This window comes from Talpa europaea (genome assembly GCF_964194135.1).
Source record: "Talpa europaea genome assembly, chromosome: 7".
NCBI lineage: Eukaryota > Metazoa > Chordata > Mammalia > Eulipotyphla > Talpidae > Talpa > Talpa europaea.
The window spans coordinates 19,997,012-20,007,197 of record NC_140074.1 but is presented as its reverse complement, the minus strand read 5'-3'; the positions used below and the strand labels follow the sequence as shown (position 1 = coordinate 20,007,197).

Here is a 10,186-nt window from a genome sequence, read left to right as displayed (position 1 = left end):
GCCTAATGCCTGAAATGGGGGTTTGGGGAGGGCGCTCCTTCAAAGTCAGCGAGGCAAACTGCCTGCCCCACCTCCGCCCGCACCGCAGCTTCACCAGTGTGAAGACTCTAGGCACACTGACCTGATGCACCCGCTTGTTCTCGGACTTCACCTTCACTTACCGCCAGAAAACCAAGAAAAGTTAAAGGACGCTTGGAAACTTCACATTTCGCTCCGAAATCTCGCTGGAAATCCATTTGTCCCACCTTTCCTCATTTGGTTTCACAATGAGTCAAGGGAGGGAGCCAGTTAGAAAAAAAAAAAAGAAAAGGAAAATGCATTCCCGTCTTGCTGGAAGTGGAGTAGCTCAGGAGGGCTTTTGGGCTTTCTGCTGCTCCACCTTTGCAGCCTCCATTTACCTAAGTTGGGGTGGGGAACTGGGGAGAAAAAGAAAAGTCCTTTGGCTGGGATTATACCCAAGGTCAGTCTCCCGTAGCTGCCTGCAGGTATCGGGCGATGGCGTGGTGGCCACGCTCCTCAGCCAGGTCCACCGGCAAGCGGTCCCAGGCGTCTCGCACATCCAGGCGCGCGCCCGCCTGGCGCAGCGCCACCAGCGTGTCCAGGAAGCCCTCCCGGGCAGCGTCGTGCACAGGTCGGGTGAGGGTGGCCGGGTCGGCGCAGTTGGGATCCGCACCGTGGAGCAGCAGCAGCTCGGCCACGCGGACGCTGCCCATCATCATGACCTGGCAGAGAGAGAGAGCGATTGGAGTGTTCAAGGTTTGGGTGGGGGCAGCAAGAAATAGGCGTAGGCAGGGTCTGAGCCATTTTAAAGAAGGACCTGTTCCTGGAGTGCCCACCTATTCAGGGGCACCCGAAAGCTTCACGAGTGTGGTGGTTTCCTTCACTGATGCAGTATCAGTGCCTCTTCTTGGCCCTCATTGTATAATTGTATACTCTACTCGCCCCAATTGTATAGTTCTATTTTAACCCCAAATGTGCAGAGACAAGAAAGACCTGGTGATAAAATTCTAATTGTTATTGTGGGTGGGTGAGGTTATTTCTATTGAAACATGGAAATCATTTTTTGTTTATTTAGCGATAGTATTTAAAGGCTTTTAAAGTCTTACATTATTTCACTTGCTCCCTCCCCCCATTAATCCCAGATTAGAAAAATTTAATAGGCAGTCAGCTGATTTTTTTTTAAAGTTAAGAGTAATACTTTAGAGGAGAAAATAAGAAAAAGCTAAGCTTAAGAAAAGGTTTACTTCGCTTAGTTCTCCGAGTAAGTCACTGTGGAAAGTTTTTGCTTTTTACTATCATGTGTGGTTCCTGATAAACGGAATATAGTCTAATAATCTGAGCCACAATTGGAGGCAGAGAGAAAGAGTAAATAGTCACTAATAGCATTATAAGGTGAAACGTGATTTGTTTTTAATGAATAGTTCACCATTTTTAAGATTTTAAGTTAATGTTATAGGTAAGGGTTAAAGTTTATGGGGTGATATATTTAATGTCATATAAATATTATATTTACATTGTACATGTTAAATTGTAAATATTTTAATATACAAAAAAGAGCTTGGATGTTAGTCAAATCAGAGCAATATTCCTGGTAAACGGAATATAGTCTAATAATCTGAGCCACAATTGAAGGCAGAGAGAAAAAGTAAATACAGTCACTAATAGCATTATAAGGTGAAATGTGATTTGTTTTTAATGAATAGTTCACCATTTTTAAGATTTTAAGTTAATGTTATAGGTAAGGGTTAAAGTTTATGGGGTGATATATTTAATGCCATGTAAATATTATATTTACATTGTACATGTTAAATAGTAAATATTTTAATATACACAAAAAGAGCTTGGATGTTAGTCAAATCAGAGCAACTTAGAAAAAGGATGCTTTGGAGCAGTAATCCTATAGCTTCTATTTGTATGCATGTATATTATGCAAGCATTTACTTTCTTATCTTAAAAATAAAACATTTTTCAATAACTGAATGTCCAAAATGGCGTTATTTGTTCTTGTGAGTTTATGTGTTTTAAAATGTACCATATAATTAAAATACAATATTTTTCCTAATATGTATGAAACATCTATTTCTTCTCTGAAAAGTCATGATATGTTATTTCCACAACTGCTATAAGGGGTACTTCATATATACAGGAAAGTAGTTCTTAACATCTCAGAAAATGGTGAATTAAAATTATAAATACAACTTTTTACAACTGATATAATGTGAGATCCTTAAGAGTCATTTAACTCTATTTTTCTCGTTTTAAACTATACGTCATTTCTTAAAACAATTTTCTAAAAATTGAAAAGGAATGAACATATACTTTCCTTATATTCTACACATCAATAAGATTTCCTTAATAATAGCTTGACTCTGGAAGGAGTCTTATGGCCATAATAGTTAACAGTAAGACATAAAAAACAATACCTGGTATTGTAAAAGAATTAAAAAATATATCAGTACTAACTGGAGTGGGGTTAATAGTTAAACATATTGAATGCATGTATTTTAACATTGCAGAGGCTAATTATTTATGAAGATCCTTCACCATTTAAAAAGACCTAAAGTTGCTGCAGGGACGCTTTTATAATCCAAGCATTCAGTGTAATTAAACAATAAAAATCTATAGCATATTTTTCCTTGTGTAACAATCAAGAGATTGCTAACATAAAAGGAACTAAATACTTCTGCTGAGGTATCCTGTTTTATGTCTTTGCATTCAATTCGCCTTTATGAGGAAAGAATACAGAGACTTTTGTATAGCAGCTTTAACATTCACGGTGATTTGTGTGTGTGTGTGTGTGTGCGTGTGTGTGTGTGTGTGTATGTGCGCGCGCTATGGATTTGTCTGAGTCCTTAAACCCAACCCGGATTGTGCAACATGTAAGCTAATTATCTCTATCGTCGAAAGTAGACAGAGACAAGACAAAAACATTTCTTCTCAATAACCTTTCTTTTCCTTCTTTCGTCTTCAACTGAATCTAACTTTGGCATCTCTGATCAAGAGAGAGAGAGAAAATACAGGCGTCTCCCTCGCCCCCAGTAAGAGGAAAACCACAGTGTCAACCAGTGCGCTTGACAATCTCTTTCATTAGAGTTTTTGGTAGGTGAAAACCTGTTTCTGTTTCATCCCCACATCTCCAGCGAGGGTCCCCCAAGCTGGCCCTCTCCATACCAGCCGAGACCGACCCGGGCCGCACCCCGCGTCGTGCGCCCCCTGCCGGCGAGGCCCCGGCGCCCCTGGTACCTGTATCGGGCGCCTCCCGAAACGGTTGACTCGGTTGGGATCCGCACCGGCTTCCAGGAGCTGTCTCACGGTCTCCACTTGCCCGCGCGCGGCGGCACTGGACAGGCCCCCATCGCCGGCGCCATCAGCGAGCATGACCTTGCTCTCCTCGCGCATTCCGCAGTCCCCAGACGCAAACTGGACTGAACAATCCACCTCGGCCCCGTGTTTTGCAAGATCCTCCTTCCCCACTTTGCACTGGAGCGCTCACCCTTCAGCGGGGAGAGCTCAGAGCCCAGCTCCGCTCCGGTCCTCTTGGTTCTCCTGCGGCTGGAGGGCCCGTGAGGTGGCCCAAGAGTTGGTGGTAAAAATGGACTTTTCCTGGCAGCGCGAAGCAGAGGACGCGCCGGCTCGCTCCCGGGTAGGGTTGCAACCCAGTGCAGCCGCTGCTCCTCCCGCGGAAGAGTGCCGGGTGCTGCAGAGTGCTCCCTGCAGAGTGCTCCCTGCAGAGTGCTCCCTGCAGCGTCCTCACTGCAGAGTTACGCTCTCGAGAGTGGAGAGCCGACGGGAGTGAAGCAGTTTTCAGCTGGGCTGTCCGGCTGAGCTCTCCCCACCCCCTTAGGCACCGCCCCTGGTTGCAGGCTTGTGCGGGCACGTCCCGTTGTAGGGGCGGGGAAGGCCAAACCCGCAGTAACGTCACAGGACCGGGGAGCAGGGGGGTGGGGAGCCAGCCCACACGGTGCTAGGACGCATGCGTCAACCCCCAGGCAAGCTACACCCGGGTTTGCTGAGCGTCCAGCAAAGCGTAAGTTTTGGAATATTGAATCAATGCACTCAGTCTGAATTCCCTCCCTCCAGCAGGCGGAGCAGAGGACTTCTATTCCTTCAGCCCCCGGGCCAAGTGGTTTCACTCTGGAGGCGTTAGTCGTCCCCTGTGTATTCAAATGACTAAGAGAAAGGCATTTAAAATAACTCCGTGTCCCTTTAGATGTCTGAAACTGACAGCGCTGCACCTGTCATGCAGGTTAAATTCATCCCCAGGCGGTACGTGAACTTCATTAGTTTCACATCTTGCATCAACCTTAGCAATTTTCTTTTGGGTGTGTCTTCCTATTTGAATCAGTCAAAATCAGTCTCAGTGAAAAATCTTGAGAATCCTGTTTTGGATGTGCTTTTTACTCTTTTCATTTTTGGATTATGTTTATGATTAATATGGCAACCTAGTATATGTAAGATTTTACATATATAAAATCTGAGATCCCAGTTTCGTGACATTTTGTATAGTATATTTTTGTTTGCACTCTTACCTATTTAAGCCCACCTCGACATGTATTTAACTTTTATTTATCATGAATAATAAAGGACATTTATGCAGCAATAATGAAACATAATAAAACGGGGTGTGGTGCTAGGCCTGTCATTAAACAGGCTGAACCTGTCATTAAATACTCTTCTGAAGATTTAAAGGCCAAGTGCTTCTCTTTCTTCCTAATCTTTGGAGGTGAGTTTGAATTAACATATTTGTTGTTTTAAAGATTTAAAATATTACAACTGATGCTCCGTTGAAATAATAGGAAGAGAACTATAAGTTAGGTATTTGTTCCTGAAACATTTGGTGAGGAATAATGAGAGTGGACCTCTCCTAACACTGAATGGTTCTTATTTACAAAATCATTTTTGGTTCAGTGTGCTGAAGAAGCCAGTCTTTAAGGGAGGGCAATTGTTCTCTCACTCACAAACGAGAGTCTTCACATGTTTCTTCTCGCTAATTTGACTTGGCCATTTTCACCCCTACCCCACACTGTAGCATGAGGAAGAGTTCTTTATAGGCAGTAGAGTCCATGAAAGTGTGGTTACAGCTGAGGATCTACTGACTAAACTTTAGCAAAGTTGAAATACACCTGTATGGGGGGAGGGAAGGAGGCAACATTAAGAAGATCTTTTTTTCTCTCTCACACTCACCTCTGTTTCTTGGTTTGCAGCTTCTTCATTCCTCTACCTTTCACTCTTACTTGAACTTTCACTTTCATCCTTTTATTTGTTGATGCTGGCTCAATTCCTTGGTCTTGCCAGAAGAGTGTGTGTCTACTTTTGGGTGAACAGCATGGATGTGCTGTTTTTGAGCAGTCTTGTGGTCCAGTTCCCATGCACATTATATTGGGGACTACAGCTATGTAGGTAGAATGGGAGGAGAAAAAGGAAAATAGATAGCATTGATTTTTTGCTTGTCATTCTGAGTTGCTGAGTCACCAGACTAATATTGGAGAATGTGGTGGCAGATGGACTCAACACAGAATATATTCATCAGAGCAGCCTTGCTACTCTGAAATTTAGTGCACAACCAAATGTAACAAAGGAGGTTACCTTTTTTTTTAAGGTTTATTTATTTATAGAAGAACTGGGGTACAGGCCAGAGGTGTGGGAGGGTGAGAGAATTCACTAGAGACAGCGCAGCGGGCAACACAGAAGAGGTCTGTCACACCATGTGGGGATCTCCCTGGCTAGCCGGGAATCGAACCCGCACTGCAGAGGCTGTGGACAGCTTCACAGCGCTGTGCTCAACCCGCTGCATCACTGGGGAGGCCCCAGGAGGTTACCTTTTAAGGGAGTGTTATTGAGACTCTCCCTCTAATCTTGCTAATAATTCAATTTAGTTCAACAATCTTAGTTCAGCATAGCCTACATTCCATGTATTCACAGTTGAATAATCTATGGATCTTAGCTTTTAAGAAATGCTCACTAGTGGCACTCAAAACTACTAAGTAGTTTCAATGAAATGTAATTACTAAGAGATTTATCTGTAGGGTACTTTGGGAATAAGCAAGCTGGGAACTTAACTCATGATGGGTGTTCAGGGAAAGTTTCTTAGAGGAGTTGTCTGATGAGGAGAGTCTATAAAGAGTGCCTCAGAAATCGTTTCTTGTTTTTGCTTTGAGTCTTGGATTTCTCTGAAACTTAGTAGAAATCTTAGGAAAAGGTAGCCTGAACCAATTTTTAGTCACCGTCTTAAACAGTAAGCATGGCTAACGTGCCTGAAAAATAGAAATTACTTCCAATTGATAAATAGATGAGAAGAAATGCTTTTAAATTGAAGGGACATAGATGGAGAGTGTGGTAAAACAGGGGGAAACTTAGTGAGCAGAAAGCCTGAGAAATTCCCACAAAGCAGATGGGAGTTTCTTTAGCACGTTGACTGGAAAAGAAATTAGGGTGGGATACGTGTTGCCAGGGGTTTGCGGGATTACTAGCACCACGGACAGCGCCTCCGCATTAAGCGTGTCGGGGTGGTCCTAACCCACTCCACAATGAGAGAGAGAATCACTGAAGAAGCTTCACACTTTATTTTCCAAAGCTTTTCTTCTTCTCTGCAATTCAAAGGAAACGCATGGAAGCTCAGTGGATTTCTTTACAAAGCCAGCCTGCTGAACGGTTTCCAGATGTTTATTGGATTATTTGATGTTCTCTGTGTAATGGCTTTAAGTACCTTCTATATTAAAAGAACAGAGAAGTTATACTTATTGTCTACTAGTTCCAAGTGATGTACAAATATTTCTTTTAACCCTCTTAAAGCCCCTATGCAACATACATTTGTACCTCAATTTTACAGACAAGACAAAAGGATCAGAGAAGTTAAGTAACTTGCATAACAGCTAATTATCCTTGGAGATAGGGTTTATGTTGTGTGACATCAGATTGTCTACCCTTTACATAGTGTTTTTAGCAACTTACATGGTAGGCTTAAGCGGGAAGAAAGCACCCAAATGAACTGGATTATAATTATTTTCCAGTCTACACTGTGTTTTCCAGATGGCTCATCTCACTGCACACCTTTAATTGACTTCAAAGGTGACATTTCACATGTAATACAATAGCACACTTGTCTTGTACAATGGAGTGAGATAATGAAACATTTTACCTCTCCCTGAAACCCAGCTGTCTCTAGGATGAAATACAACCTGTTGTTCATGCTTCAAACACATTTAAGAGATGAAGTGGAAGGGAACAAATACAGTGGGCAGCTGAAATGTGGAACTATTGCCTAGATGTTTTACTAGTATGGACAATTTATAAGTAAGAAGATAGTAAATAAATGGTAAACTGGCATGAAATCATGGATCTAGATAGAAGAGAATGAGTAGAATCAGTTCTAATATTACAAATAATGCAGATTTTTAGTGATAATGTTTATATTCTACTTGGTGAAACTATATATGAACTCACTGTAAATGTGTGAGTAGAATCAATTGAATTGCCAATAGAAGTGGTGACATAACAGAACACACATTTGTGTGTTCTTTTGCATCCAGTTAGATCTAAGACAGTGTTTCTAATGAGGAGAGAAGGAAATTCTGAATCATTCTTGTGCATTTTAAAACTATATTTGGCATACCTCTCACCAGAAAGCTTGATTTTCTTCATTGTGTCAGTTGAGATTTATTGACCCAGGATTGACGGTATGTACCCATATAAGTTTCTTAAGTTTCATTGATTGATGAGCCTATTCAATCTTTAAACATCTATATTAATTTTTTAAGCCATAACAAAATACCACAGAATAGGTGGCTTAGACAATAGAAATGTGTTTTTCTCACAGTTTTGGTTTCTCCTGAGGTACCTCTTTTAGGATCACAGATGGTTGTTCACCTGCTGCTTCCTCACATAGTTGTCCTGTCAGCATGTAAATCTCTGGTATCTGTTTTGTGTGTCCAAACACCATCTTCTTATATAGACACCAGCCAGACTGGATTAAAGCCCACCCCGACAGACTCTTTTTTAACTTACCCGCCTCTTTAAATGTCCTATCTTCAAGTGCGATCACATTCTGAGATATTGGAGGTTAAAGATTTATTTATTTATTTATTTATTTATTTATTTATTTATTTATTTATTTATTTATTTTACTTCCTCTACTCATTGTTTTATTTATTTGTTATATATATATTTATTACATCATCCATCATTTTTGTACAATGTATAATTTCCCTGTGAAATTCCCACCACCAATTCACCTGTGCACCATCACCAGAGTCCCTTGTGCTCTTCCTTCCTCTGTCCTGATTCTTTTCCCTCCTCCTTCACTACAGAATGTCTCTGGTCTATGATTGCCTGCTGATTTTGATTTTTACTTTATTATAGTTATTTTTTTTCCTGATCCCTTATTTGATTCCTCTACATTTGGAGGTTAAAAATTTAACATATCAGTTTGAGGGAGAAACAATTCAGTTCAATTTTTGTACATTTAACTTTTTAGTTTTTTAAATTGTTATCAATAATTTATTTATTTGAGTGAGGATGAAAATAAGTTCAACACAAAACTGAAATTGGTTGAAATTGACACCCTTGTCTTTTAATCCATAGGGTTCCCTGTTTCTTTTTTTCCTTTTCCTTTCAATTTATTGTTGGAATTGGATTGTTCTGTTTTAATGAAGTTTGGACTTGGCAGAATGTTGATCATGATGACATTTAACATTTTTTGCTGTCAGCCTATGTTTTTGTAATGTGTTATTTATATCTAGAGTCTGAATGTGATTCAAATTTTATATTTTGGCAAAAAAAACCCCACTGCATAAGTAATATTAAAATCTACCAAGAAGCACACAATTTGGCTGTCTCTTTTTCTACGGTTCTAGCTGTCATTGCAATTATTTCTTAGATCTATTGTTTCTTTGGGGTTGCAAGTGGTAATATTCTAATTCTATCATCCTTTTTTTCATTTACTAGCAGGAATGCTAATATAAAGAAAAAGTTTTCTCTATTATCTACCTGGTTGACCTCAGGTACATATAGGACAGGCAGGATACATATGTTGTCTTCAAATTTATTTATACATTTTCAAAATAATGAGATGAATCCCTAGTATTTCCCAAAAGTGACTAATGGCTTTAAGTTATGTATAATTATGGATTTGTAATTATCATTTATAATTTATCATTCTTACTGATGTCAGGCCCTATCTTTGGCCGGTGCACATTGGTTCCTGAATTTTTTAAATATATCTCCATCAGTTTTTGAAAGAGTTGTTGATTTCTAGTATCACAATACATTCAATTTTATTTCATATATTCCCTGAACTGTACATACTTATCAACATTTCTCAAAAGAGTGCTGACTCTTTTTAGGGGAAAATGGTATTTAAAAAATCACATGGGTACTGGGGATCAAATATTGCTACATATTTAGTCATATTTTGAGGCTTTAGTTTTATATACAAAACATAATTACTTCTTAGCTCAAATATTTACACATATTTTTATCTACTTGAATTCCATGGCTTGTTAAAAATTCAATGATCTATGAGGCGTGTGGGTCTTTTGGCTCATCTTTGAGCTAGCAGGGACTCTAAATCATATTACAACCAAAAAATCACCAAAAATATCCAAAATGCCCTATTGCATAACTCTCTTTGAAAAAATTACTGATGGAGAAAAGTAGAATGTTTTAAGATATATTAACTTCAACAGAGTTTACCAATAACTTGAGATGGCAAATGAGGGAGAGGAAGGTGTTAGGCAGGTTTGTGCAACTGGAGAGTTGATCATAATAAGGGGCAGTGGATGAGTTTACAGTTTGAGGTGAAGATCTTGAGTTCAGTTTCACAGACCCTGAACTTGAAACATGGTGTCATATATACAGGTGGAGATGTTCAATGTTAGAAAGTTGGATCTGGATCACAGAGAGGAATGAATAGTCCTAATTCAGACTGCTTTATACTAACAAATGTAGAAATAAATTTTCTAGCACAAATTATAGAAAAACATATTCAGAAAATAGCATAAGCAGTAGTATTTTGTGCAAGAAACTCATTCCTAAATTTTCTAGCAAAAAGATTTGATAACATATTGCTATTCCTATATTACTCATAATTCACTCTTGAAACTAGATTGTAAACCATAGTATGATTGAAATGAAAGTTTAAAAAGTGTTATTTGTAAACATTTAGTATCATTATGATGATCATTTAGGA

The 10,186-nt window shown here is 39.6% G+C and overlaps 1 protein-coding gene across 1 annotated transcript; it reads right to left on the bottom strand.

Moving 5' to 3' along the window:
* Positions 1 to 461: 461 nt before the first annotated feature.
* CDKN2B (cyclin dependent kinase inhibitor 2B) lies at positions 462 to 3,399 on the bottom strand (the record flags this gene model as incomplete). The annotated part of the gene is made up of 2 exons (XM_084238756.1): positions 462 to 722; positions 3,244 to 3,399. The coding sequence occupies 2 exons, from the start codon at positions 3,397 to 3,399 to the stop codon at positions 462 to 464; spliced, it is 417 nt and encodes a 138-aa protein (XP_084094882.1).
* Positions 3,400 to 10,186: the final 6,787 nt, after the last annotated feature.